This window comes from Parathielavia appendiculata, assembly GCF_033297405.1.
Source record: "Parathielavia appendiculata strain CBS 731.68 unplaced genomic scaffold N657scaffold_3, whole genome shotgun sequence".
NCBI lineage: Eukaryota > Fungi > Ascomycota > Sordariomycetes > Sordariales > Chaetomiaceae > Parathielavia > Parathielavia appendiculata.
In genome coordinates this window covers 1,604,948-1,632,302 of record NW_026944222.1, presented here as the reverse complement: position 1 = coordinate 1,632,302, position 27,355 = coordinate 1,604,948, and the positions used below count along the sequence as shown (strand labels likewise).

The 27,355-nt window shown below is 56.0% G+C and overlaps 10 protein-coding genes across 10 annotated transcripts; 5 read left to right on the top strand and 5 right to left on the bottom strand.

Annotated features, from left to right (window-relative positions):
- Positions 1 to 456: 456 nt before the first annotated feature.
- N657DRAFT_654491 (uncharacterized protein) lies at positions 457 to 1,977 on the bottom strand (the record flags this gene model as incomplete). Its single annotated transcript, XM_062794509.1, has 2 exons — positions 457 to 1,579; positions 1,643 to 1,977. The coding sequence occupies 2 exons, from the start codon at positions 1,975 to 1,977 to the stop codon at positions 457 to 459; spliced, it is 1,458 nt and encodes a 485-aa protein (XP_062649791.1).
- A 1,745-nt stretch (positions 1,978 to 3,722) lies between these two features.
- On the bottom strand, positions 3,723 to 5,181 carry N657DRAFT_642786 (uncharacterized protein). Its single transcript, XM_062792409.1, has one exon. It carries the CDS (start codon positions 4,930 to 4,932, stop codon positions 4,069 to 4,071), a length of 864 nt encoding a protein of 287 aa, XP_062649790.1. The 5' UTR covers positions 4,933 to 5,181; the 3' UTR covers positions 3,723 to 4,068.
- Positions 5,182 to 5,835: 654 nt separating this feature from the next.
- Positions 5,836 to 6,540, bottom strand: N657DRAFT_679030 (uncharacterized protein; the record flags this gene model as incomplete). The annotated part of the gene is made up of 1 exon (XM_062796136.1): positions 5,836 to 6,540. The coding sequence occupies one exon, from the start codon at positions 6,538 to 6,540 to the stop codon at positions 5,836 to 5,838; it is 705 nt and encodes a 234-aa protein (XP_062649789.1).
- A 1,274-nt stretch (positions 6,541 to 7,814) lies between these two features.
- Positions 7,815 to 9,885, top strand: N657DRAFT_632181 (uncharacterized protein; the record flags this gene model as incomplete). Its single annotated transcript, XM_062791127.1, has 7 exons — positions 7,815 to 7,946; positions 8,061 to 8,169; positions 8,207 to 8,457; positions 8,505 to 8,727; positions 8,973 to 9,500; positions 9,593 to 9,642; positions 9,850 to 9,885. 7 exons carry the CDS (start codon positions 7,815 to 7,817, stop codon positions 9,883 to 9,885), a joined length of 1,329 nt encoding a protein of 442 aa, XP_062649788.1.
- A 494-nt stretch (positions 9,886 to 10,379) lies between these two features.
- Positions 10,380 to 10,959, top strand: N657DRAFT_632180 (glycoside hydrolase family 17 protein; the record flags this gene model as incomplete). Its single annotated transcript, XM_062791126.1, has 2 exons — positions 10,380 to 10,475; positions 10,531 to 10,959. The coding sequence occupies 2 exons, from the start codon at positions 10,380 to 10,382 to the stop codon at positions 10,957 to 10,959; spliced, it is 525 nt and encodes a 174-aa protein (XP_062649787.1).
- An 827-nt stretch (positions 10,960 to 11,786) lies between these two features.
- Positions 11,787 to 13,555, top strand: N657DRAFT_688644 (Zip-domain-containing protein). Its single transcript, XM_062796952.1, has 3 exons — positions 11,787 to 11,998; positions 12,079 to 12,701; positions 12,756 to 13,555. The coding sequence occupies exons 1-3, from the start codon at positions 11,852 to 11,854 to the stop codon at positions 13,243 to 13,245; spliced, it is 1,260 nt and encodes a 419-aa protein (XP_062649786.1). The 5' UTR covers positions 11,787 to 11,851; the 3' UTR covers positions 13,246 to 13,555.
- Positions 13,556 to 15,673: 2,118 nt separating this feature from the next.
- N657DRAFT_614315 (uncharacterized protein) lies at positions 15,674 to 17,543 on the top strand (the record flags this gene model as incomplete). Its single annotated transcript, XM_062790435.1, has 2 exons — positions 15,674 to 16,966; positions 17,009 to 17,543. 2 exons carry the CDS (start codon positions 15,674 to 15,676, stop codon positions 17,249 to 17,251), a joined length of 1,536 nt encoding a protein of 511 aa, XP_062649785.1. The 3' UTR covers positions 17,252 to 17,543.
- Positions 17,544 to 18,642: 1,099 nt separating this feature from the next.
- On the top strand, positions 18,643 to 21,344 carry N657DRAFT_679026 (S-adenosyl-L-methionine-dependent methyltransferase; the record flags this gene model as incomplete). The annotated part of the gene is made up of 2 exons (XM_062796135.1): positions 18,643 to 18,660; positions 18,726 to 21,344. 2 exons carry the CDS (start codon positions 18,643 to 18,645, stop codon positions 21,342 to 21,344), a joined length of 2,637 nt encoding a protein of 878 aa, XP_062649784.1.
- Positions 21,345 to 21,707: 363 nt separating this feature from the next.
- On the bottom strand, positions 21,708 to 24,938 carry N657DRAFT_642779 (uncharacterized protein). The gene is made up of 6 exons (XM_062792408.1): positions 24,128 to 24,938; positions 23,874 to 23,904; positions 23,770 to 23,821; positions 23,014 to 23,723; positions 22,257 to 22,958; positions 21,708 to 22,111 (listed from the first exon to the last, which is right to left on the bottom strand). Exons 1-6 carry the CDS (start codon positions 24,554 to 24,556, stop codon positions 22,014 to 22,016), a joined length of 2,022 nt encoding a protein of 673 aa, XP_062649783.1. The 5' UTR covers positions 24,557 to 24,938; the 3' UTR covers positions 21,708 to 22,013.
- A 176-nt stretch (positions 24,939 to 25,114) lies between these two features.
- On the bottom strand, positions 25,115 to 26,924 carry N657DRAFT_642778 (Metallo-dependent hydrolase). Its single transcript, XM_062792407.1, has one exon. The coding sequence runs from the start codon at positions 26,694 to 26,696 to the stop codon at positions 25,443 to 25,445; it is 1,254 nt and encodes a 417-aa protein (XP_062649782.1). The 5' UTR covers positions 26,697 to 26,924; the 3' UTR covers positions 25,115 to 25,442.
- Between the last annotated feature and the right edge of the window lie 431 nt (positions 26,925 to 27,355).

Genomic DNA, 27,355 nt, shown 5'->3' with positions numbered 1-27,355 from the left:
CTGAAAATGTGAGCCCCCTGCTATGAAGTCAAGGCCCCTCCTGAGGCAGTTCATCGCAAGCAGAGCCCTGCACGCATACTCCCTTGGTGCGATGCATGGGGTGTCGCATGAAAACAGAATCCCAACGATGCCACTACCCTTTTTAGCAAGCCTGTATGTATCTAGTCATCATCGTGGTGTATCTCGACCGCCCCGCCCGGGGCAAACAACAATCCCTAACGCCATTCCATCTACGTCCCTTCCAGCCGTGCCAGTCCATCCTCTCTATACCTTGAACGCCTGTCGAGTGCCTCCGCCCACGTCATCTGAAGTGCATGTTGTTACGGTGCGTGATTTGTGATGTGTGATTTGTGATGTGTGATTTGTGATGTGTGATTTTGTGATGTTTGTGGTACACATGCCTCACGCTTGGTGTGCGAGGGAAGCGCAAGAGCAATTCCGGAAGCAGTTCATCCATCAGGGTTTCGGCGGCTCGAGTAAACCACCCACATCCATGAGCTGCAGCTCCTGCTGTCCTCCTGCATCGCGCTGCGACGTTGGTGACTGCTTCGACATCGTCGGCGACAAGAAACGGCCCAGATCCTGCAGCAGTGCAGCCGACCCTCTCCTGAAGCCATTCCCGCTTGCCGGCACTGCGGGCGGGGGAACGGTCGTTGAGGAGTTACCGGACAGGTCGTTGAACGTGTTGCTCTCTTGTCGGTTGTGCTGGTTCTGGTCGTCGAGCAAACCGCCGTAGTCGAAAAAGGAGACCCTTCTATGGGCACCGCTGGAATCGCTCCTCGACGACTCGCCGCGCTCCTCGCTTCGAGACATGCTCTCTCTCTCCTGCGCTGGGAACCGCCATGAATTCATGTCGTTGTGCATGTTGACGGGCGGCGCGGGCATGTACTGCCGGTTCTCGGTTGGAGCGAGGTGCGTATCTCGCAATTCGGGCTTCATGCCCAGGCCCAAATCTCGGACGAGATCTTCATCGCTGCCCCAAAATCGCAAAACCGTCGGCCGTCGAGACTCGGTTGCCGATGAGCGATCCACCGAGCCCCCTGCGATCGAGTCGTACTTGAACCTCCTCTTCTTGACGCCTCTGTCCCGCACAAAGGAACCCAGCACCAAGGCGTTCGCCGCGCCGGTCGCGAAGAGCAGTTCGATGGAAGCGTAGAGCGACCGAGTTTGTTGGCTCCCGTTGTCTTCGATAATGCGTGGCACTCGGTAGATGGTGACGATAACCGGGGCGAGGCTGAGGGAGAACAACAGCACGAGCTGGAACTTGCGCTTTGCGCTCATGGAGCTGCTCAGGATGACCGGAACGGGGAACAGGACCAGCATCAAATCTGTGACAACATTGCAGATTGCCATGGTGAGGAGCTGCGCATAGCCCTGACGGCATCGCCCCCCTGGGTCAGGGAGCACCTGCCAATAGTGAGAGAAGGGCTGGCATTCGGCGAGATTGCTTATCACGACGGCGATGAAGGTCGTGATAAGGAGGCCGCGAATGAACACCAGGGCCAGGTCATACGTCCGTCTCCAGTTAACGTTAAGCCTCCTGAAGAATTCGAGGATCGCATACTTGAGGACCCATAAACTGCAGCCACACAACAGTCAGTAAGATCAGACGAAACTGAACATGCAAGACGTAACCACATACGTTGCGGCGTATAAAACCCTGCTCAGCAACACCAACCCGCTAGCGATCGACTTTTGGTGGAGTTGTTCGTCCGAAAGGCCAGCCCTGTCGAGCTGGGCATTATTCGTGCCATAAACCAGAATGACATGGACGCAGCCAATGCGCAGGAACAGGGGCACAAGCGCCAGGGCGGCCGTCTTGTCCTCGTTGAAGAGCTTCTCAGTCCGGATGAAGCGCCCAACGACCCGCAGCGCAATGATTACGGCACAGAAACTGGTAATCCACCAGCACACCAGCAATGTCGGCTTGTCCTCGCTGAACGGGTGCAACGCGGGGGGATCCGAGTAAAGACCCATGGCAGCGGTCAGCGCTGTAGGCAATCCACGCCCGTCATCCTCCGAGGAGGGACGAGCGGGGAAACGTGTGTGCCCTCAACCGAAGCACCGTGTCCCTCTCCAAGGATGCTCTCGGTGATTTTGAGGTTGTTGTGCCTCGTCGCAAACTGGCGGGTCCTATAACGGGCGCAGGTGGTCCTGGTCCTGGTGCTATGACGTCGGGTTTTTCTGTTCAATTCTGGGTTTGTCGGATATAACGGCAAGTGTTGAACCGCTGCAAGCACAATGGAATTGGGACGAACTCGATGTTGCAGCATGTGTACGGCAGCCTAGAGGGTCGGACTGCGGATTGGAGTCACAGAGCAGAGAGGAAGATGGAAACAACAGGGCATTGAAAAGAACTCGCTCGTGGAGAAGTGGGATGGCCCACCCAAGGCCGCAGGAGCGGCGGATAGGCGGGTGCGCTGTCGCAGCAGTTGTCTAAGGCCTAACCTTATCTCTCGTTATCCTCCCAGGTTCATGGGATTCCAGGGCTGTTGGGTGGTGGGCCCGCTTCGCCAATCCGTAGATCCTGAGAGGGCGGCAGGTCGCCTGCCATATGCGTGTAACGCTGGCATTCCCGGATTCCCGCCGCATCCCACCTCCTGCCGCTCTCACCACGACTTTGATCGAGCGGGGTGTAAGCCCAGGTGCGTTGGCAAGTCGATGGCAGCGGCGGTGTACAGATTAAAGTGCTGGCATTCCTTTTGCCGTTGCAGATGCGCATGGAGGACTCTTCCACTCCAATTTTGGGCGATGGCTGAGCCTGTGATTGTCCAATTTCCATGCAACGAGGCAGCGGCATGTCCGCCCCCATTCTCTCGAACACAGCAGCTCACAGTCAAGCCACCGGCAAAGTTAGGAAAAACTAGCCCGCCTGATCTCGTACCCTTAGGACATAGCCCTTAGCATAAAAGAGTGAAATTCACGTTATATACGGAAGTATATATATATACAGTAACTAAGTTATAACGAACATTATCGGCGAGTCGTGGATATCAGCGAGTCGTGGACTGGGGTTATTTTTTGCAGGTGCAAGATAGGAAGAGTAACCTAAAAATTGTTAGTGCAGATTAAACAATTTCCGTCTGATATACAACCAAAATAACTGAGGCATAGCTGAAGGTCCGGCACGCCCTAGGGCATAGCGGAGCAGGAATAATAATAATAACTGAGGCCACAACTCGCTGATAATGCACGCTATTTCCTTGTTACCTTTCCATATCAGACGGCGGAGTGGACCCGGCAGTTGCGACGGATTTCGACCTCATTTCAGCAACCAACAGGGATCAAGGCCGAGTGTTGTATTTTGAGTGTTGAGGTACCCAGGCGAAGGCCGAAAGGCGAGCTGGAGAAGTTGTTTTCAGCGAGAGGCATTATCTTCACATGTCGGTCTGTGAGAAGAGACCTGCCTTTCGAGGTGAACCGCGCTTGTCCCGAAGACGGTAGGTGTTAATACGGTTGCCCAACTGAGCAGAACTTTCTGCCCATCTAATCACAGCGCAAACCCGGGTTGTGAGGATGCGCTCACCACCAACTCAGGTAAGGTAGCACCCGGTTCCCAAGTGCAGCTCCTGTTCCAATCAAACTTGGGAAGGCCGGACAACAACGTGCTTGTTGCAGCTCCAGTCGATCGAAATACATGGACTGACCGATCTGCTAATTAGAGGGATAGTCGAGATATTGATTTTTACATTTATCATGTGCTGCACTCACAGCGTTGATGGAGCGTACTTGCGAGCGTGCTGCCGGTAATCAACAAGGGGGTGCTCCTTCCCCGACTTTACAAACGGGAGACTTGCTTCGCATTCCCTCAACTTCACTGGGTTGTCAAAATCCCACACCTCATGAATTCAGCATCTCAACCATTTTCTTTTTTTGTTCTTTTTGTTTTTTTGTAGGATTTCACGCCGGCCGTTGGCTCAGTAAAGGACATCATTCCAGCGGTTTTAGCTTGAAGGGAAGCCGAAGATGACCTCATGACCACAGGCGACGGACCTGACACCGGAACAAGTCAAAGCCCCCTTCCCTCACCCGCCGTCATGACTTTTGAAGTCCCTTGAACACAGCATTTCAGGGCCAAACCTCAACTTTCTCCCACTCCCCAATGACCTCACCACCAGGAAGTCTCGAGTCTCCCTCAAACCCGCGATACACGTGCAGCCACCTCCTCGGGCGCAATTCATCGCTTAAGTCCACCTGATCAACCTCATCCGGGACGATCACCACGACCCTAAAATTTTGCCCGGCCACCTCATCCTCAAGATCATCCAGCTTCTGCCCGACCCCCTCCCCCTTTCCAGTATGATACGCCACGGGTGTTCCAGGCGGGGGCGCTTTGAACGACCCCCTCATCATCGGACTCAAATTTCCGAAGTGCGCCTTTACTTCCCTAGCAAAGCTCCAGCTCCCTTCATCCCCTTCTTCCGCGGTCCTTCTCATCCTCCCCTTCAAGACCTCCCTAACCTTCCTCGCCCCATCCCTATCGGTCGAATCCACATCCTCGCCGGCAAGAACCCACGCGTGTCCCCTCACCCGCCACTGCGTTTTAACACCAGGTACATCGACCCAAAATACCGCCTCGACCGGTCCTCCGCCGCCCGTCTGCCCGCCGCTGGCCTCCACGTCGCCTTCGGCCGCTGAGTCAAACACCTCGGTTGTCTTGTCGCTGCGGGCGTCGGTGGTGAAGACGGGCAGGTCGGACTCGAAGAGGGGTGGGTTGAGAGGTGCCGAATTGTCCGAATTCTGTGGGAGGGTGGCCCATAGGCCGCGGAAGACGCAGGTGCGGGCGCGGGGGACGCAGGGCAGGGCCCGGGAGGGTGCCTCGGGGACGGTGGCTGGGTGTAGGGTTGAGAGGGTGAAGGTCGGGGAGGGCATTTGGGAGATATGGGATAGGAATTCTTTGCGCCACGGCGCGGGAGTCTGGGAAGTGGACATGTTTGGTATTGTGATATCGGCGAGCCTGGTGAGTGAAGCTGCGGTTGGGGTTGATGGTGGTGAACGAACAATTGCAGGTCGGGGCGAGAACGGACGGTGGTGGACTGCCGCTGGAAATAATGTTCTGAGACGTCTGGAGGATATTCTTGGTTCCATGCAATGTTTTGCAACACTGAAGAGAATTTTTCTTGAGCTCCAGGGAGGTTAGTTCCTACCGTGAACAGCGTCTTCAATCATGACCTCATCATGAACATGCGGGGCCGACGCCAAGCTCCTCTTGGCAGCAAGTACACTATGATTAAACTGCTTATAGTACCGACCCAGTGTGGCTCGTGTAACTGGTTTGTGAAGCTCTACTTAAAAGAAGTTGGTATTGTGGAAATAGGAAGCAATGGTCGGTGAAATTAGGAAACTCGAAGCAACGGAGCGTCCTTCCCCAGCAACCACTCCATTTGAAGGGGATACCAACCTGGAATTCCTCAGCATCATGTCGTCGGCTGCCTTCGCATTTCCCACATGACATACCTTGTTTCGACATATCAAACCGACAACGGCGACAACATTCGCAAAATAGTGCATTCAGGCGCGCTCGATGATAGTGGCTCAATTTTTCCGCGACGCTCCTCATCCTTCTCTTTCCGAACCATCATCATGCCTCTCGGAATCATCATTGTCCTCCTCGCTGCCCATGATTATCGCGCCATTACCACTTCCTTAGTCTCCCTTCTTACCTCCGTCAACTCAGAAAGCACCCAGCTTGCTCCCTAAATTCGCTTTGTACTACTGTCGTCCTGGGAGCTGTAGCCAACACTTCCACCGCAGCCGTCACTCTCTCCTCATCATCCCCATCCCTCGCCAGACGCCAGTATGGCTCTCAAAACCACCAGCATTCCTTCTTCACACTCATCCATCTCGTAGTGCGAGATGCCGTCGATGATACAAACGACCACCGCGTGCGGTGGTAGCCGCCGGATGAGCAACTCCAGCAGGGACGCAGAGTTGGCGCATGTTGCCCTGCCTGGTCTGGTCACAGTACCAGGCGTTTCCGTCCGAGAGATTGTGTTCCTCGCGTGCCAGGACTGTGTCAAACGGGTGTTGCCGGAGGAGTTGAGCGATGAAGCTGCGTGCTATGGCACGTCGGCCTACAGCTGGCTTGTTCCTCTTTCGATCACCCTCCCCTTTCATCGTCTGATCGTCGTCGTCGTCACCATAATCACCAACGTGGCTGCCGCAGAAAAGGACGAGCGAGATGTACTGGCTCTGTTGTGCACGCATGGCCTGTGCAAGGGTGGCGCACATTAGCGAGAAGGCGGTGATAGTGTGCATGCTGGGACTGTGGAACTCCCGGAGCACGAGTAGTTCTCGCGATGTTGGGGTGGTGAGCCAGTGCCGGAACCGGGTAGTTTTGAAGGCGCCCTCGGCTTTGTTGCACTCGCCACGGGGAATCGAGGTGTAGCTTTTGAGGATGCGGTTAACATCGACCATGTCCATGTCGGGCACCTCGGGAAGTCTGCGGAGGCTGGCTATGTTCATATGTTGTCGTGCCTGTATTGGCGGCATCTCGACTGGGAACGGCGCGGGAAGTGTCTGCCCTGCCGGCTGTGCCATGGCGGACAAGCGAACAGCCATGGCAGGAAATATGCTGCTGCGGGACACGATGGCACCATACGGGTTGCAGCGTATGAGACAGCGTGTACATTGTCGGCAGAATGGGCACCTGGTTCAGTTGTGATGATGACAATGCGGAGGACGGCGATGAGCCTGTTGTGGTCGCTGTCAGAGACTCGTGTCGGCTGTACTAGGGTCCGGGCCCTGAGCTCGTCGAATTGTGCAGTCGACAAGTCCTACTCGAGACGAACTGCGTCGGGAACTATAAGAAGCTGTCAGCTATCGGCTGATTTCGGAGATAGGGAGCGGCCCGTTTTCAGACGTATTTGCTCTTGGGAAATGCCTGAACCCATCAGCCCGATCTAGTAGTTCCTTCCTGTTCATCTCGTCCACGTTCGGCGCATCGATCAAGGATTTGCGCCTCTAGTCGCACCATGGCCAGCGGGAAGATGCTGTCCCAAAAGCCATTGACTTCAACACCGGCTTGGCCGGCCGAAGTCACTCCCTTTGTTTTTTGTCTGACCGATACATGGGGCCTATGCCTGGCGTGCCCTGGCCGGTGTATAGGCGCCTTCCTGACGCGAGGGTCCAATTGAGGCTGAGTGCCCCTGAAGGCGCCATGAGAGGTAGGCAGGCAGGCGGTTATTGATGAAAGCAATGGAAGATTGCCGAGAATCTCGTAATTCGGTGGGAAGAGACATCTGATGTGGATGGACAGTCCTGCATGATTCTACGTTGCAGGTACCGTCAGAAATCCGCATGCACGAGGCTGGGCAACACCTCGATTGCTCATATGCAGAGAAGAGCCAGCCGGTTTCGCGCACTGCAGGCTTGTTTTTTTGGAGGCGAGAGTCACGTCTAGTTCGGGGTTTGAGATCTCACTGGCCGAGGGGCGCCCTTCCAGTGCAGAGAGGTGTGTTACAAAAACGCCGGTGCTGACTCGTCTCGCTTTTGACTGCAGCGGGCTAGCGGCCGTGTCGGATGGGGACTGGAATCTGTCAATAGTGTATGCACGTCGTCAACGGCCTGCGACTTCGGCAAACACTTCTCCGCGCCTTGGCGGTATTGTATATCCTTTGCCTGCCCCTAGGCCATTGCCGGTGGTTTCAATCTAAGTGGTGGTTATTGACTCGCATCTGTGAATTCCTGATCAACAGCTATAGCATCTTTCCATCGACGTTAACCCCCCGGGCCTCTAACCGGCGTTGATCACCAGCTATCGCTCACGATTTTGGAGTTGCCTGCCTCTTTGAATTGGAGAGCAAGGTCTGAAGATGGCAGGGCCACAGGATTACGACATTGAGGATGACTCGGAAAACGTGTCGAGGCGCCGTTCCTATACGACGAGCGACGATGAATATGGCGGCTCGAACAGATCTGTTCCATCAATCAAGTCAAACGACGACGTAAGGGACTACTTTACGAGATCGACTTTGCACATGCCTCGCGGTGTCTCGATAACTCGTACCAGCTCAAAGCAAGATTCTCTCCATCCCATCTTGCGCTAAGCAAAGAAGTAGACACAAAGAGACTTCGAGGATCTGGACTTCCGCTTGCAGGAGGAAGACGATGATAAAGTTGAGGACGATATCCCTAGGACATGGGAACAAATGCATATGCAACACAAGAGTAAACTGTTCGCAGACTTCTTCCGCCGTCACTACAGGTAAACCGCCGGTTATGGACCACGGTCTCCTCCTCCTCTCGTATTTGGCGACATCTGGCAGTCCAAGGCAGATTACAAATTCGCCGCCAGGTTGCTCTCACAGATCGGCGGCGCCGTTTGTCGAGCTGAAAACGCAACTTAGGAGTCGTGCGAGTCTTGCTGCAAACTTGCCCGCGCAATTAGGAGGCGCTCCGGGTCACAGGACACATACGTTGCAAGAAGGTCCGAGTTCGAGGCAAATTCTCGCTCCTGTAAGCTTTGTATGGTATTTGTCCGATTCATTGAGTCGATTGGACAGCACCAGGAGACCGTCAAGCTCCAGGGAATCGACGCCGAGTTGCTGTTGAACGGTCGAAGGATTCTCAAAATATTTCCAGATCCGGAGAATCCCGACCACTCCGACTCGGCACTTGTTCAAGCTGGATTCCAGGTGCTGCCCAAATCGAGGAGAGGCCATACCCAGATGCAGCCGCTTCGCAAGTGGCTTCTGGACAGCGACAAAAGGCAGGCTAAGTCCAGATGTCACTCACGCTCCTCCCCAAACCATGACGCGATTCTGTCTACGAGGGTCCTAGACGTCAGAGACGGCAATGGTCCATATTCATTACCGCTGAATTGCTCGAACGCAGGCGAGCGAGGAAGATTTGTTACGCTGTCTCACCGATGGGGCGAGCCCGAACAGCACCGGGCGTTCTTACCTACCGCTGCAACATCGCGTCTCGATGCGAGAACATCGCCTTCGATGAGCTACCAAAGACATTCTAAGCCGCCGTGACCGTTAGCCGCGAGATTGGCGTGCGGTATCTCTGGATCGACTCGCTTTGCATAATCCAGCCTCATCATGGCTGTTCCGATGGCTCGGGGTGCGCCGGAAGTGAAGACTGGCGGACCGAGTCACCAAAGATGGGGCAATATTACGGAGAAGCATACTGCACCATTGCTGCTACCTCAGCCAAAGGCTCGTCCGAGGGCTTCCTCGACACGCGGTCGCCAACACTGTGCATCGAGCTGCCCCGCTCCTCTCCTGGTGAACGACGTTTGTGCGTGAGCGATACGGACGACTTCAGCCGAGATATAAACCAAGCAGAGCTCAACCTACGCGGGGGGGTGCTACAAGAGCGGGCGATTTCGGCAATCACCAAGAGACTCTCCGAGACCTTCACGGCCGGAGACGTCTACGGCGTCTTTCCACAGTATCCCGACAGGACTTTCTTGTGGAGACGGGCCGGCGAGGGTTTGGAGCGGATCACGACCCCTTCCGGCCAGGAGCCAGTTCCGTCGTGGTCTTGGATGGGTATTTGGCTGTCAAGAATTGGAAGGGAATTAATTGACTCATGATTCAACTGCCCACGTACTATGTGTTGCTTGTGGTGCTGTTGGGTCCAGGCTCGGGTTCGGAAGATGGTCAGATTTATCCAAAATATGAGAGGCTCGGGGTAGGTGTTATTGAAGGAGAATGGGTGGAGATGGAGACAGGTTCCACGATAATCGTCGAACTCGTTTGAACATGTTTTCTCGGATAAGGTACTTTGTAACGTGTAATGATCCTGGTAGGTGGCCTTCACGCAGAAGGGGATGAACTGCTGTGCATTGAAATTGAGGAGATCGCGAACCCTTAACCTAAAGCTATCACAAGGAAACAGATACAGGTGTTATTCAATCCACTTCGCATGAGGTGATGACTGGAGTAAAGCTGACGTCAACTTGACGAGCGCTATGAAAACGAGACCACACCTAGAACACGTTTCGTTCAAGTTCAGTTGCCAATGAGCCGTGCACAAACTTGTGATTCATTCCATTGATTCCTCCTCGCCACAAGTGCTGCCAGCCCAAGTGTATTAGTAGCACACCAGGAAGACGGCCAGGTGTATTCAACATAATCGTATTACACCGCACTAGTATTATCTGAACTTGCCATATAATGCTCCAGGTCACACCCTGTCTATCCCTTTATGCCGATTCGTAACCGGCCATCATACGTGACTCGTAACGTGCCTTCATCCGAGGGCCTTCACCTGAAATACTCCTTCTCACCTAGTTCAAAGACTACCATTCGTCCACGATGCGAAGCTTTTCAAGCCTGGCGGTCTTGTTCGCTATCATAATAACCTCCGTCAGCGCCGTCTACCAAGGCTTCAACTACGGCGCCTAATTCAGCGACGAAAGGCCCAAGATGCAGTCGGACTTTGAAACCGAGTTCAACACCGCCCAAAACCTCGTGGGTGCACCCGGATACGGCTCTGCCAGCGCTCGTCTCTACAGCATGCTCGTAAGTCTCCAGTCGCCCCCCCCCCCCCCCCCCCCACCAAGCTCACCCTCTTCAGCAATGGAAGACCACCCACGACGTCATCAGTGCCAGCCCGGCCGCCATGGCAACCAACATGCCGCTCCTCCTCGGCATGTGGTGCTCCTCGGGTCCGCCAGCCTTTCCCAACGAACTCACCGGCCTGAGAACCGCCTTCGACACATACTGCCATGCCTTCACCTCCCTCGTGGTCGGCATCTCCGGTCGGCAGCGAGGACCTGTATCGCGACTCGCCCACCGGCAAAGCAAACAAAGCCGGCACCGGCACCAACGCGACCACCATCGCGGGCTACATCCACCGCGCGCGCGAGGCGGTCAGGGGAACTCCCTTAAAAAGACCCCGATAGGGCATGTCGAGACCTGGACCGAATGGGTCGACCTGCCCAAGGACCAGGCCGTGCTGGACGCGGTGGACCGGGTTGGCGTGGACGCGTACAGCTACTGGTAGAGCCGGGTGCCGAACGCCGCCGCGAATGGGAAGCGTCTGTTTGACGAGGCGATGGCGCACACGAAGGCAAAGGTGGTGGGGGGAAGCCGGTGTGGCTTACCAAGATGGGTTTCCGGTGAGTGAGGAAGTTTCGGGCGCAGCGATACCATCGGTGGACAATTCGAAGCAGTTCTGGGACGAGGTAGGCTGTCCACTGTTCGGGAAGGTGAACGTGTGGTGGTACATCTTGAGGGATGCGCCGCAGAACCCGGGACTCCGAGTCTTGGAATTACTGGAGCGGACTTGGGGACGCAGCCGCTTTTTGATATCTTCTTCAAGGGGAGGGTGGAGGAGGAGGATGAAGGCTGTGATGCCGTCTGAGACGGGGAGCGTCTCGGGGTGTTGTTGAATACGGGGGACGGAACTGGAAACAGTTATGGGCAAGCAGAAATGATGCCCTGAGACCTACTCGGTAGTAATTCGTAGAACGAATCGATGACTTGCGAACATGAGCTGGTAATAGTGTCCAGATCTCGAAGCCGTTAATGATGGGTTGGCATCTTGGTGACATAGTTTGGCGACCCGCATTTCCGGTTACCGAGGAACATTGAATTTTTTCTTCGACTCAGATTGCCCAAATCGGTTTGACAACCATGTACCTTTATGCTTGATTGGCATCCGATCCCGTTGCATATGTAGTCGATGCAAGATTGCAAGTCTAAAGCAATCATCTCAATTCACCTTCCCCTTCAGGCTCAGCCCTATGGCCCGCGTCTTGGCACGATTATCCTCCTTCCAAATTCGACAAGCTGAATTCCGATCCACTCCACACGACACGCGACCCCTTTTCTTCCCGTGGCGCTGCTTGTCAACCCTCCGCGACACCCTCGCCCGGTCCCCGTAAACCGTAGCCATGGCCCTTCTCCAGCACCGGCGCACCCGCGCCGCCGCGGTCCTCCTCTTTGTGTCGACCTTCGCGCTCACCGCATGGGCCACCAGTAAATCCGACCTCCCATCCCCCGAAACTCTCTCCCTGGCCGAGCTCGACGCCCAACTACAAGTCTGTCTCCCCTCTACGACCTCCCATATCGCGCAAACACCCTACACTTGCCAGAACAAAGACTGACTTAGCCGATCCAGGAATTCCCCATAATCCGCACCCTCTCGGACGCCAAAGCCGCCTCCCACGCCGCCGCCCCCTCCTCCATCACGACCCGCCTCTTCGCCCTGCTCTTCCCCTCTTCGCACCCGGGTATCAACGCGCTGCTCGCGACACTATACATCTCGGGCCCGCCGAATTTTTTGCTGGCCCTCGTCCCCACCAACATCGACCCATCTTCGCTGTCCGTCATGGTGGCGTTTGCCGTCGGCGGGCTGCTGGGCGACACGCTGTTTCACCTGCTGCCGGAGATTTTCCTGGGGGAGGACGAGCCGGACCGGGTGAGGATGGTGCTGGTTGAGCCAAACAGGAATCTGTTGCTTGGCGTGGCGATTCTGGTAGGGTTCTTGGTGTTTGTAGCGATGGATAAGGGGCTGAGGATCGCCACGGGAGGTGGGGGAGATGCGCATGGGCATAGTCACGGGCATGGGCATTCTCATGCGGCTGAGAAGGGGGAAGGGAGGTCGAGCGCGGTTGTCGGGGAGGAAAAGGAGGGAGTGAGGTTGAGGAAGGGGACGGGAGACAGGGCTGAGGAGAAGAGGACGGAGCTCGTGGAGAAGGAGGTGAATGCCTCGGTTAAGCTCGGCGGCGTCCTGAACATGATGTATGTGCATGGTTTTCTACGGATTGGAGGCGTGGATTGTGCTGACGCTTACAGCGCCGACTTCACACACAACATCACCGACGGCCTGGCCATGTCGGCCTCTTTCTACGCGTCGCCCACCATTGGGGCTACGACTACTGTCGCCGTCTTCTTCCACGAGATACCGCATGAGGTCGGCGACTTTGCCCTGCTGGTCCAGTCGGGTTTCTCGAAGCGGCAGGCCATGGGCGCGCAGTTCGTCACGGCTGTCGGCGCGCTAATCGGCACGCTTATCGGCATTGCGGTGCAAGAGTTTGGCGGCGGCGCCAGTGAGGGCGCGTCCATGGGCATGCGCGACGGCCTCTGGGGAACGAGTCTCACCTACGGCGACCTGTTGTTGCCTTTCACGGCGGGCACCTTCCTTTACGTTGGCACGGTGGCCGTGATCCCCGAGCTGCTCGAAACTGGCCCCAATAAAACGGCCGAACTGCGCAAGACGTTGGTGCAGTTTGCTGCCATCCTGCTTGGAGCAGGCATTATGTTGTACATCTCGTGGCATGACTGAGTGACAGCTCGTTTATGGTTCATACTCGTCAGATGCATGTCGGCAACCCCGAACATGGACGGTTATTGATGAGCCTTAGCAACCAAAACTCACATGTGGAACATGTAGAGAAAAGAGTCATAGACGCCGAGCATTGGCTATCATTGCGTGGTGGAGGAAAAGACGCGAGCAGGGACCTCCGTAGCTGGATACCATTTAGAGCCATGATCATAAAAATCTGGGGATAGAGTATAAAGTTGAATTGGACGTTTGTAGGCCCTTTTTTTTTTTTTTCTTGGGATTCGTTTTGGAAATCGTTGCGATCCTCACCAAAACCATGCTCGAGTACCGAAAGGTCTGCAGGATGCAGCGGCTGTGTAAATGCTGGATGGTGAGAGTGACTGCTGTGCAGGATTACTAAAAACACGAAGATTATTAAGATAGTTAACTACGTATCTACGGAAAAATAATGTTTGAGTCGTGACCACTGGGCACAGCACAGGCGGTGTTGACTGGCTCGGTTAGCGGTTAAAGCCTTTGAGTCAAAGCAGGGGTCCTGTCACGCTATGAAACCAAACAGCGTGTCGACCCAAAGGCGCAGCCTGGAGAATCGGGATTCCTTGATCAGCTCTCCTTCGAAAGTCGATCCATGACATGATTCTGTGTCTAACGGAGTATGTCTGACGCAATGATTTGCAGCTCGAGTTGTATTGGATCCAAGCACAAGAACGTTGATGAAGCACACCATCACCTCCATACTGTTTTCGCTGTTACGATCGTACACCGCGTACCTCCGTACACACTCGATCCCAATCCACTGGGCTCGTGCTGTGATCCCTGGGTATGCCATGGCGGAAAGCAACGTGGATCCCGTGCCTTGACGGCGGTGGGTCCGCAAATCTTTTTTCGAAACCCTTGCCGATGACTCTAAACTTCAAGTTTTGAAGGAACCCTTGCCGATGACTCTAAACTTGTTTTGAAGGAACCCTAGCCGCACCGCTTGTGGTAGCTCCGAGCTCCGCTGCCCTACAAGTCAATACAGAGAGCTAAGCCTCCAAAGGTGGCCGGTAGCGAGTACGTGGTTGTTAGGACTTTCGGTTGTAGAAACGGTGTCTACAAGCCTGGCGTCTCTGATGGACTGTACCTGTTATGGCGACGGAGGGGGACGGGGGTGGACGTGCCGCAAGCGAGACTCAGAAACGGACAACTTGCTGTCGGCCGGCCCAACTTTGATGATGTTGTCGCTTCGAACTCGAACAAAATAATGCGGAGTTGCGGGGGCGCGGGGTTCAGGTAATGAGAGACAGGGTTGGACAATCAATCACGAAACGTGAACGACGGGTTAACGTGTCCGACACCGGACCTCTTGAGCGTTGACAGCATTGACGGCCGCGGAGGCCAGCTATCAATAGCCAGAAAGACAAGACTAACTATGCCATATCTGGACGGCATTGCATGCAAACTGAGGGTCTGTGTCAACTGGAGCGAGTAGCCCTGGAGAAGACGACAGAGACTTCGCGAAAGATCCGATGCCCGGACACTGATCTCTGCGCCTTTCCCCAGACAAGCGACACAACAAAGGTGGAATGCCAAGCCTCGAGCAAGCCCTACAGTAGGGTGCGCTAACAGCGGACCCACTGGGCCCAGCTGATGGGGTGGGGTCCACCTAATCTGACATTGGTTTCGACTGTGCGATTGCAGCCTGGAATGCACAAGAGAACGCGAACAGCTGCAGTTTCAACAAGCAGCGTTGAGACGGTGGACCGACGACTGCGCTGCACCTGTCGGACCTTCTCTACGAGTATAATCCATATAGGTAACCTCGGGCTCAATTCAAGACAGCGGAACCTCAGCAGCAAATCGGTGACACGGCAGCTCCACCTCCTTCGGTCCTCGGCGAGCACCTTTTCGGCTTAGAGCCATGTTGCGGCATGTGGCATGGTTCCAGCTGCCAAAGCCACATCCCGCCTTTCGGGCTGCACACCGTTTCCTATTCGCCAATCAGACCGAGGACACGCCCGCAGAAGCACGAACAAGGGCGCCAGCAGATCACGCTCCAGACCATGACGCTCGCCTAACAACGCCCTATGCGTGGCTTGCTGCTGCATTGAGACTCGCTGCTTTGTAATGAGTCAACGGGTTCGTCAACCACAGCATGTTCGTGGATTCGAGTCGAGCCAGTTGCTACTCCATATATAACGAATAGATTCTGCTGCCCACTCGGGTCCATTGTCTCCCACATGTCACATCCCTCAGACCTGCCTTCCAAGTGTTTGTCCTGCAGTTTGAGAGCAAACCGTCGCTTACACGCCGCCTGGACTACTCTTGCACCACCCACAGGTCCTCGGATTGACACAGCCGACTTATACCCCTTCAGCAACACGTCCTTCGGGACTAAACCCCCCTCTCAGCCTTTCAATTAAACCAAACCGTCACAATGGCCGGTCCTATGTCTTACGCTGCGAGTTCCATCGGTCCCGTCGAGCAGCCTTCCAGCAATAGGAAGAGAGCATACGCCCAATCCGACATCAGAGTGAACCTGAAGGACCACTACCGCTCCAAGGTTTACACATCCGGTTCGCCCGTGGCGGGCGATGTGACCATCACCACCAAGCGCGATGTCCGCTTTGACTCGATCCAGATCCTCCTGATCGGGCACACCAAGACGACCTTTGACGGCGTGAGCGCCCCGCAGGAAGTCACCCACACATTCCTCAAGATGGTCATGCCCATCCCCGAAGCGACGACGTATCCGGTCCCTAGGGTGCTCGAGACAGGCCGCACATACACGGTTCCCTTCAACTTCGTCATCCCTCACCAGCTCACCATCAACGCGTGCAACCACGCGCGGCTTTCGGACCAGCTCCAAGACCACCACGTGCTGCTGCCGCCCTCTCTCGGCGGCTGGCAGCGCGATGACATGGCGCCTAAAATGGCCCAGATCGAGTACATCATCAAGGCTCGCGTGATGCGCGATGACGGCGACCGCAAGACGCGCATCATGGAGGTGACGGAGCCGATCCAGGTCCTCCCAGCCACCCCGGAAGAGCCCCCGCTCAGCATCACCGAAAAGGACAACATCTACCGCATGTCCAAGACCAAGACGCTCCGCAAGAACATCCTTTCCACCAAGCTTGGCCGTATCACAGCCGAGGCCCTCCAACCGGGCGCCGCCATCCTATCCCCCGACGGTCGCCGCGTTATGTCGCACCCCATGGCGCACATCAAGCTCACCTTCGACCCAGAAAACCCGCGCGTTCTGCCCCCTACCATCACCAGCGTCACCTCCAAGATCACCGCCCATACCTACTTCTCCTCCGGGACCATCTCCGACTTCCCCAACCTTGGCGTCTGGAACGCCCCCTACCTCACCGATCGCCGCGGACAATACTTCACATCAACCCCTGTACCCACCGTGACCCTCGCCGAGCAACCCGCCTGGACACCCACCTCTCTCCGCCGCCGCGACTCGGGCTACGGCAGCAGCGATACCGAATCAGACCACGCACCAAAATCAAAGCCGACAGCGTCAACGAAGAACGGCTCGCCATCATCACCGGTTCTGCACACAACTACTCTCTCGGTGCCGCTGTCATTGCCAACCGATAAGAAGACGTTCGTCCCGACCTTCCACTCGTGCATCGCGTCGCGCGTGTACACGGTCCAGCTTTCGGTGAACTTGTCCTCGCCCCGCGGCGGCGCGTCGACCACCGTCTCCCTGGCGGTGCCGCTGCAGGTTGCCGTCGACGGATTCGCCTCGAAATCTTCTACGACTACTACTCAGCGTGAGCAGGAGACGGGCGCGGTGGTGGTTGTGCCGCCGGCGGGGCTTGGCGGGTTGCCTTCGTTTGAGGAGGCCGAGGCGGATATGCATTTGAGGCCGCGGGTGCTGCAGGTTCCGGCCGGCGACGAGGCTACTGCCGAAGCAAGGGGCAGCTGGATGTGGACTGTGGGGGAGTGCCTGCAGTCGTCGGACCGTGGGGGGTTGCCTGAGTATTGCGCTGGAGGGTATGCCTGTCGGGCGTGAGTTTGCTGGTGGTGGTGGTAATTGATGGGTTTGTGGTGATGAGTTCTGCTTTCGGGACATGATACCTCTTGTTCTGGTTCGTTTGGCCTGGTCTCTTTTTTGTCGGTTTTAACTTCGCCTGGAGTTTCACGGAAATGAAAAGGGGCACACTGAAGGGATTTGATATGGGTAAAACGAGGGATAGAGAGGTCTGATATTACAAGGATACCAAAGTAATGACAATGTTTGATATTCCGTCATGCTTCTTAGGCACAGTGTCGTTGTCTGAGGAGTTGAAGTTCGAATTTCTCGGTATTTTAAAAATGTGTCGTGTAGCATGAGTCTGCCCAAGATACCTAGCATCGATACACTGCAGTTTTGTGTGAGAAGGCTCCTTCGTTTGTACAAGTTACTCATTTTCTTGCTCTTGCTTCACCCGAGGTTAGTCGATCGGCCATCCGTCAGACTGACCAGAATAAAATCACTTCCCCACGAATGCGTCTCAACAGCTGTTATTCGTTCGGCTGTGGTTTGGTACTTTGGTTGGGCTGTTGCTTCCTCCCAACTGGAGGCTTACTCCGGGGGGAAGGGGGAGGGGGGGGTGCAAAGTATCCAAGTCCCTGATCTAGACTCTGGCATCTCTGGAGACAAATGGCTCTGAAAACCTACGCTTTCGCTTCCTATGTGCCATGCTCTCTCCCAAATTCACTTTTGAGTAAACTTGACATTCTATGATCGAGGGCGGAATTGTGCAATATTGGATAGCATTACTGTACCGAACATCGTCGAAGGTAGGCTAGGGACTTTACCATTGCCTTACTTTACAAGACATGCTTCTGTCAAGCTCTGGACATTGAAACTTGGAGCCTACAATGATGCCTGAATTCTCTTGGAGATACTTCAGAAAGACAGTGGCCAACTTTAGAATGCTGCGACGTCAATGGCTCCCTCGAGCGGGAGGTACCTTCTTTATCGGCCTTGATCCTTCAGTTTTAACGATAAGCTTTACCATATGCATCGCAAGAACCGACTCACCGAGAAACCGCCAGTGAGAACCCAGATACTTCAACAGACAGAGCAAAAAATGGTAAGTCAATGCATGTTTTTTCTATTTATTAGGCTTCAATGATGAGCATTTTGCAAGGCATCATGCTGGTTTTCCTGTCGGATGTTCTTTTCACTTCAAGTTGATACGACTTACACATGCACTTAAACCGTAGTCCAATCATCCAGATTCTCCACTCCAGATAAGGAATAGTTAATCCCCGCCCCCACATTTCGCTTGCTCCGACCTTCTCAGCATATTTTCTTTGCTCTCGACTGCAGCAGTCAAATCGATGCGATTGGATCGCATCGCGACTGTCTACAACTGCGGATTGTCTCTCATTGCCTCGTTTACTACACGTGCAGACATGGGCCGCGGAAAAAAGGTATTTGACTCGAATGCTATGTCGACAATTCGGTACCTGAACGCTTTTCCTGACATGGACCACAGGGACACCGAGGCGGCCGCGGCGGCGGCCGTGGAGGCCGTGACCGTGACAACAAACGCGGAGGTCATCGCCCTTACGAGACGTGGCCGACGGTGAAGAAGGAGAACAAGAGACTCGAGGAGTACTATAACGCCCTGGTCGATCTGCCCGAGGACGAAAGAGCCGAGTTCTGGGCCGCGCTGAGAAGAGAGTTGCCCAATAGCTTCCGCTTCTGCGGCTCCAAAGGCCACGCCCTCGCCGTCAAGCGCCTGCTCCAGACGAGATACATTCCCGAGATCACCAGAATCACTCACGAAGGGGTCACCGTCGAAGCTCCAAAGCCTGTTCCCTGGTACCCTGATGGGCTCGCCTGGTCCATGACCACCCCGAAGAATGTCATTCGCAAGTTCCCTCCCTTCGCCGCCTTCCAGAAATTCCTTGTCTCCGAGACCAGCGTCGGCAACATCAGCAGGCAAGAGGTTGTGAGCATGATTCCGCCTCTGCTTATGGACGTCAAGCCCGGCATGACCGTTCTCGATCTGTGCGCCGCTCCCGGCAGCAAGGCAGCCCAGCTGCTCGAAATGATCCATCGCGGCGAGGAGGCCCGGATTCGACAGGTTATCCGGACCTTTTCTGGCGATGAGGTCAAGTCCGAGGATGCTTTGGAAGAGGAGGCTGCCCGGCTCGAGGCCGACCCAAGCGACGACGGAAGAGCCACCGGCCTGCTCATCGCCAATGACGCCGACTACAAGCGGAGCCACATGTTGATCCATCAATTGAAGCGCCTGTCCTCGCCCAACATGATCGTCACAAACCAGGATGCTACCATGTATCCGCCTCTCAGGATACCGAACCCCGAGAACCCGTCCAAGCCCAACTACCTCAAGTTCGACCGCATTTTGGCCGACGTCCCCTGCTCGGGTGACGGCACTCTCCGTAAGAACGTCAATTTGTGGAAGGACTGGACCCCGGGTAATGCCTTGGGTCTGCACCTCACACAAGTCAGGATCCTCGTGCGTGCCTTGCAGATGCTCAAACCCGGCGGTCGCGTTGTCTACTCGACCTGCAGCATGAACCCTGTTGAGAACGAGGCTGTTGTGGCCGCCGCCATCGAGCGCTGCGGAGGACCCGAAAAGATCGAGATTATCGACTGCAGCGACCAACTCCCTCTGCTCAAGCGGAAACCGGGTCTGAGGAAGTGGCAGATTATGGACAAGTCTGCTCGCCTGTGGAACTCGTGGGACGAGGTAGAGGAGTACACAAAGTCCACCGGGGATGGCATTGCCCCGGGCCGTCTGGTTGAAACAATGTTCCCCCGGCCTGCCGGAAGTGACTGCGCTGATCTTCCGCTCGAGCGGTGCATGCGCGTGTACGCTCACCAGCAGGATACCGGCGGTTTCTTTATCACCGCGCTGCACAAAAACGCCGAGTTCAAGGCGAAGCCCGAGGAAAACAGGAAACAGCCCGTTCAGACCAAGGCCAACGGCAATGTCAACGCGGGCAAGCGGCCCCTGGAGGAGGAGGCCAAGGAGGAGGCCGGCGTGAAGAAGTTGAGGCTGTCGGAGGAGCCCATCAAGGAGGAACGCATCAAAGAGGAGCCAATGGAGGAGGAGGTCGCTCCGACCGAAGCTCCCGCAGAGGTCAAGACCGAAGTCGAGGTTAAAGTTAAGCTCGAGGATGTCGAGAGCCCCGTTAACGGCGATGCCGTTAAGGAAGACGCTCCGGCGCCAACAGACTCAACCTTTGCCACCCCTTCCGCAGCCACCCCTGCTGCCACAGCCCAAGAGCAACAGCCAGAACCCAAGATCAAACCCAATGGCCCGTACGAAGAACCGTTCAAATTCCTCCCCTCGGAACACGAAGTTATCAAGAACGTGGCCGAATTCTACAAGATCTCCCCGCGCTTCCCGTCGGACCGGTACATGGTGCGCAATGCCCTCGGTGAGCCGGCAAAGGCCATCTACTACACGTCGGCGCTCGTCCGCGACATCCTCGTCCTCAACGAAGGCCGTGGTGTCAAGTTTGTGCACGGCGGCGTCAAGATGTTCGTCAAGCAGGACGCGCCGTCGGCCGAGGTCTGCCGCTGGCGCATCCAGAGCGAGGGCATGCCCATCCTGCACGGCTACGTCGGCCCGGAGCGGGTCGTTGTGCTCAGGAAGAAGGAAACGCTCAGGAAGCTGCTGGTCGAGATGTTCCCCAAGATTGCCGGCGACGACTGGAAGAGGATGGACGAGATTGGCGAGCGGGTGAGGGATTTGGCGCTGGGGTGCTGTGTGCTGAGGGTGGAGCCCGAGGGAGGGGATGAGGATTTTGCCGAGCACATGGCCCTGCCGCTGTGGAAGAGCTTCCAGAGTCTGAATCTGATGCTGCCGAAGGAGGATCGCACAGCGATGCTGTTGCGTATCTATAATGATACCACACCCTTGATTAACATGGGCATTCAGCGGGATGGGAAGGAGACGAAGAAGGCAGAGGAGGGCAAAGATGCTGAGATGGAGGATGCGGCTGCTGCTGCTGCTGAGGGGCAGCAGACTGATGCCGCCGACGTCGAGGTCTTGGATGCGCCTGCTGCCGAGGTGGAGACGGCGGTGACAGATGATCAGGGTGAGGTTACCGCTGCTGCGGGAGACGCCAACGCCTAGTTGGCTGGTGTCCTCGGGAGGATTCGAGCGGATTGTCCGACTATGAGCTTGCTTTTGATAGCTAAGGTATATCGGATCTTCTACATACGTACTATGATGAGGTCTACGGGGTGCTAAACGGGAAAAAATATAGACACTGACTTGGTTTTGGGCAACAAGCAGCTTTACTAGCGCTCTCGGTATTGGTGTCGTCCCAAGATCGGGATATGTGCTCCGGAAATGATAGCGGTACCTGCCTCTTTCACCACGCGGGAGCCTCACAGGCTTGAGGCTGCTGGCCTGAGTCATGCCCGTTTATCAACGAGAACATTCGCTTTTTTCTCCTGTTACTGACCATCGCTAGCATGAACAATGGTTGAAGGAATGTAGGTAGTACATCTTATGGTCGATTGCATGATGTTCCGGCATTAGTACTGTCTGTATACAAACCTCCAGCGCACCCTTGAACTCGTCTGAAGCAAGTGGTAATTATACTCCCTCCTCCGCAGTCAACACCACGCAAACACCAGACTGCACTGCTCACATACACCCATCACAGAGTACTGCATAGACATCAGTAGCTCTCCCTAGCCCTCGAATGTACGTCGTTTGCCTGCACGCCCAGAACACCGACTTATCCAAACCCAGGCTTTTACCTATACAGACATGCACCACACACTCTCACCGCCACTACAGCAAAAACTCGCTCAAAACCGCCACCCTCGTCCTAGCCGTCTGCGAACCCTGTTCACCCTCACTCATGGCCTGCATTATCTGAATCATGCGGTCTAATCGTCTCGTTAGCCAGGAGCCCTCCTCGGTTAACATAGTAGATAGGATACGGCAAAGTACCGCCATCAAGCAAGCAACCTACGCGCAAACCGAAATAAGGGCTATGAAAGAAGAAAAGGAAGAAAAGAGGGAATAACTCACGAATATCCCCCCTAGCTCTCACAAACAAAGGATCCTTGACCATACTCTCCTCTCCACCAGGCTCTTTTGCCACCTCCCTCAACACATTCCCGATACACAGCGCCTCGAGAAACGCGCGGTGGTTAAACACCCACCAGACGCGCGCCTCGGCCTCGAACAGCGCAAACAGGACAAAAAAAGCCGTAATGGCGTCGTGCGCCGCCTCGAGCGTGCCCCGCACATTGACCGGCACGTCAGGGCTCTCCGAGGCGTGGACGAGCATCAGATTGTGAAAGTAATTGCTGCTCAGGAACAGCGTCTGGCGCACGACGCGCTTGTTGGTCTGCGCCAGCTGCGCGAGCGCGTCCGGGTCCCACGAGCGGAACACGTCCGGGAAGGAGCGGTAGACGGCGCGGAAGTCGGCGACGAGCTTGGACTTGTGCCGGGCGGTGGTGCAGATGGGCACGTCGAGGGAGCGCGGCGAGCAGATGGTTTCCTGGACCAGGTTGGCCAGCGTCCAGGAGCCGCGGATGTAAGCCGTGTCGGTCGGGTCGTCTGACGCGATGGACGAGTCGTCCGCGACGAGGTCTTCGACGCTGACGTCGGTGTGGGTGGCGCTCGGCGGGAGGGAGAGGAGGACGGTGAGGAAGGTATCTTGTAAGAGGACAGCCTGCCAGACTTTGCGGCGTTGTTGCTTCTCAAAGGGAGGTGCGTCGGGAACGACTGCGTGACCGGTTAGGAGAAGAAAGAAGAGAGGCTTGAGATTCGGTGAGCGTACCAATATTCGGATCGCGGTGCAATCCCATGGCGTAGGCCTGCCGCATCAATATCCCGGCAAAAGCCCAGCCGTCGGAGGCGTGGTTGTCATTGATGAGAAAGTATGTAATGAGAACCATGGCCTGGATGGTCCTTATGGAGGCAGTGCTCAGATACGAGCACATGCGCAGTGCTTGATTGCTCGCAGATGCGTAGAACTCGGCTGTCTGCTTCCTTTCCCTGGGAGACGTCGACGTAACAAATTGCGTGCCCAGGGCCAGCATCACGAAAACTAGCGCAACAAATGCGGCATCCGAGCGGTCTTTGTCCGGCCGCGACAGAGACCAGAAGTGCTCATAATCGGCGTAGAATGTCTGCCTGTGGAGCATGGGGTAGACCGGGTCAACGCACTCAAAATAGCGGTTTAGCAGGATGTCAGCCTGTAGCTTGTCAGGGAGTACAGAGATGACTTCCGGTAGGCCACCTTCGCAGGTCCAATAATTGGCAAACGGGTGCTCTGAACCGATACCAAAGACGTTGGACGATCCGGGAGCGGAATAAGGAACATTAGACAAAAGACCGGTGGACGTGGAGACAGAGCCCAGTGCTTTAAGTCTCCCGACGTTAAAACCGCGGTCAGCAGCATTCGGCATATTATGCTGGACACCATCTGGCCGCTTCTTGGGCGGTCTTGTCATGCGGCGACCGTTGGTTGCGTTTCGAGTGGTCTCTCTATCTTAAATTAGCCACGGCCCCAATGGCGCGAGGTGCGACCTACTCGAGCAAATTGGCGACATGCGCATATTGACACTCTGTCTGGCGTTTTATACCTGAGTCGTGTCTTAGAAAGCGGGTCGGGTCAGAGACAGAAGGTAGACGTACAAGCAAGGCAATGGGGTCTCCCACGATCACACTAGAACGAGCACGACGTCAGTTGTGGGAAGCAGACAGGCCTGGACCGCTCTTGATGCGAAGGCGAAGTTCTGACACTTATTTGTAGCAAAATCAAGAACACGCGACGTAGTATGGAAAAAAGTACTGAATACAAAATTGTCCAGCAACGTGTGCACTCGTTCAACTACAACCGCTGTTCGTTCCTAAACAAACAGTACAAGCCCGAGGAAATGCAGACGTACCTTGGTTTTCCTCTCGACGCACTCAAAGCAAGACAGGGTCGGCTTGTTCCGCTTTTGCTTTTTCCTCGGCTGATCCGCCGAAGCCGTCGGCGAGGCCGTACTACTGTCTCTGTTGTCGGGAGAGGTGCCAAGACCGGGGCTTTGTCCGGCGCGGCCGGCTCCGTCGGCCTTGGCTGCGGCAGTTTGGGCCCATAACGGCGATGACTCTTCAGCAGCCGCAATTTCTCCACGGGCGACCCTTTTGGGCCCACGGCGGAGCGGGGCGTCGCCGACACTCAACTGAGGGTGCGGGTGCGAATGCCGCAGGTGGTGATGGTGGGCGGGCGCGGCGACGTTGGGCGACACGTAGATGGTGACACCGGCAGCCGAGACTGAGGAGAGAGCGGGCGGCGGGCGGCCCAGTGCTGACTGCTGCGCCAGTCTCTCCATCCGCGAACAGCCCGGAAAAGCCACGCCAAGGCGGGAGGCGGCAGATGCGGCCTGATCGAGGACAAGCTCGGTTGACTCGACAACACCGAGGGCTGCGGATGGACGGGGGCGCGGACTCTGACTCCCCTTCCAACGTCCCACCAAAGCTCACCGCGCGTGGACGGGTAGCCGAATGCTGGTCGCTCGGCTCTAGGCTGGGAATAACTCAGGCAGTGAGGTAAGCTGCGGAAGACGCAAAGCCACGCGAGGTGCGACGCCAAGACCGGGAATAAGCCTTGATTCTCTATGCTTCTTGGCCAAACCGTGATGCGTCCGTAGAGGCGATCAGGGAAGGATTGGAACAAGTCGGGAATGAGATTTGGGAGTCCAGGAAAGGAGAATGGAGGCGCGGGGATAAGAGAAAGTTCCGGGGCTTCAGCACGAATGACCCAATTGATGAGGGGCTGCCTACATAACTACTGGGCCCTAGCTGACAGACCAGGCAAGTGCCTGCAAACGCTACCTTAGCCACTCCTGTTAGGATGCTACCTACAGCAGGGATCGCTCCAACATCCCATTGTCGTCGGAGAGCTTCCGTGACCTGTGAGGTCCTTCATTTTTATATGAGTTTAGTGACCTAATCTATGGACAGTCAAAACTCATGGCCTTCGTCCTTAACGTACTTTGAAGGCCATTGTCCCAATCAACACTCCGACTTTGACGCTAGAACGACGTTATTTTGATGAGAAACGCTTCCGTTCTGATTAGATTGATCAAGAAAGCATCACTCTGAGCTTCCAATTGGCATGGTTTTGCATAGCCAGTTGTACCTGCATCTTGAATGCTCCGTTCGAGCAGCTCCACGGTCAAACAACGAGCTCAACCAGAGAGTTGGCACAACATGCCCTCAGCCAAATATAAACTCTTCATAATTCTTCCGTATCCTCGTCAACCCCTCCTCCAGCGACCAGCCTTTGATCTCACAGACTTTCCGAGCAATATCTTCAAGCACCCGGTCCATGTCCTCGCCGGCACAATGCAAATCGCTCTCGAGCAGCACCCGATCATCGGGACACGCCCGCACGACGTCAGGGAACTTGCTCTCTCCTCCGGCTGTCGACAGGTTGATCACGGTGGAGAAGGAAAAGTATACGCGCAGGGGGATGGACGGGTTCCGGTACTGCTGCACCGTCTGCGGCGAGCCACTAAACGAATGCAAGCATACCCGCGGAGGGAAAGGCTTTGGCTTGAAGCCCTTGCCCGCTATCCTCTGTGTCTCCTCCAACCCCTCATCACCATACTCCTCCTCCTCTTCGCTGGATTCAAAGTCCTCCGCCCCCTTCGCAACCAGCTTCTGCTTCCTCCTCGACACCACCTCCTTCTCAAACCCCTTCCATAGCGACGCCAGCGCGTCAAAAAGCACCCCGTGCGCCTGCACCCCATGCACGCTAACCGCCACGCCCAGCTCGCCCGCCAGCCGCAGCTGTGCCTTGAGCACCGCAATCTGGTGCGGCATGCGGACATGGTGCATGCTCAGCGTGCGCCCCTCGCGCCCGCCCGGTGTCAACGTCTGGTCGCGGGACGAATGTTCCGCCGCGTTCCATGGCCAGGGCAGCCGAAAGGCTTTGTCCAACCCCACCTCGCCGATGAGCGCGGTTCGCGCTTCGAGAACACGCCGCCGCGTTTCAGTGAGGAAGAGGCTTAGTGGAAGCGGGTCCGGCAGGGCGGCGATGAAGGCCTCGTCTGGGGGGGGCGTCAGCACCGAGCTGTAGTGTTTTGCTTTGTGTTCGGCGTTGTGAGGGTCAAATGGGTTTTCGCATGCCGTATCGTCGTAGAGCTGGTGCGAGAACCAGGGGTGCCAGCCGAATGCGGCCACCACTCGGTCTGGGGTGTGTTGGGCTGCGGGCAAGGCGATTGCGGCGCGGTTTTGAATGCCGTGCTCAGCTGCGGCGGATGCTACGAGGTCTTGGTCCTGCGAGCGCGTGGCCATGATGGTGAGCACCCGTGTCCGCATGCGGGTTATGCTGGCGATGGAGGACATGGTGTCCGTAGGGTGGCAGTGGGCATCACAGACCCCGATATGCCAGGGGAAGTCATCTGAGCGACAGTCGTCGTGCTCGGTAGCAGCTGCGACTGGCGGTCGGCCATCGATTTGGCACATCGCTGGTTCGGAGATTCCAGGCTTCGGGCGGGGAGCTCAGCCTTGTGTGCTTGGCCAGAGTGAGGGTGTGGCGGGCCAGATTATAGCTGGAACCTCAGGATTCTATGAACACACTGTTGGTGCTAAAGTATGCACTTTTATGTGCTGGTGAGTCGAGATGCTCAGCCGAGAAGCAATGATAAGGCTCTGTAGGTATTCCAGAAGCCCTGGCAGGCAACGGCAGGCGGGGGTTAGGTTGCTGTTGGAGGGAAGGTTCCAGCTAAGGTACCTCCGTAAGGTAAGCTTCACCCCGCAGGACCACCTGGATGCCCCGCATGGTCGCTTGGCGATCCGCACCCGCTAGAACAAGGTACAGTGGGGTTCAAAAGTCTGTTACCACCCCACCCACTTTACGCGTCTCCTCGACGCGTCCACTATCATCCTCGAACTTTCACACCACCACAACTTCCCCAAATGGCACTCGATTTGACCGATTTGGGCCGCATCTTGACGGCTGGTTGCAAGAAACACGAGGAATTGAGCCCTGCTGCATGTGCAGCCATTTGCGGTGCGGTGGCAGCTGGGGTTAGCCAACGCACCGTGGCAGCCGCGTTCGGCGTGTCGCATGTCGCTGTGTCCAAGACTGTTCAACACTTTACAGCTACCACATCCTTCGATTC

Excerpts from the sequence above, each read along its gene's own strand:
- N657DRAFT_642786 (XM_062792409.1), bottom strand. The coding sequence starts at position 4,932 with ATGTCCACTTCCCAGACTCCCGCGCCGTGGCGCAAAGAATTCCTATCC.
- N657DRAFT_688644 (XM_062796952.1), top strand. The coding sequence starts at position 11,852 with ATGGCCCTTCTCCAGCACCGGCGCACCCGCGCCGCCGCGGTCCTCCTC. Across the intron at positions 11,999-12,078 it reads AGCTCGACGCCCAACTACAA|GAATTCCCCATAATCCGCAC; the intron begins GTCTGTCTCCCC and ends TAGCCGATCCAG. Across the intron at positions 12,702-12,755 it reads GGCGGCGTCCTGAACATGAT|CGCCGACTTCACACACAACA; the intron begins GTATGTGCATGG and ends TGACGCTTACAG.
- N657DRAFT_642779 (XM_062792408.1), bottom strand. The coding sequence starts at position 24,556 with ATGGAGAGACTGGCGCAGCAGTCAGCACTGGGCCGCCCGCCGCCCGCT. Across the intron at positions 22,959-23,013 it reads GCACCGCGATCCGAATATTG|TCGTTCCCGACGCACCTCCC; the intron begins GTACGCTCACCG and ends CCGGTCACGCAG. Across the intron at positions 22,112-22,256 it reads GAGAGCTAGGGGGGATATTC|ACCGCATGATTCAGATAATG; the intron begins GTGAGTTATTCC and ends CGAGACGATTAG.
- N657DRAFT_642778 (XM_062792407.1), bottom strand. The coding sequence starts at position 26,696 with ATGTGCCAAATCGATGGCCGACCGCCAGTCGCAGCTGCTACCGAGCAC.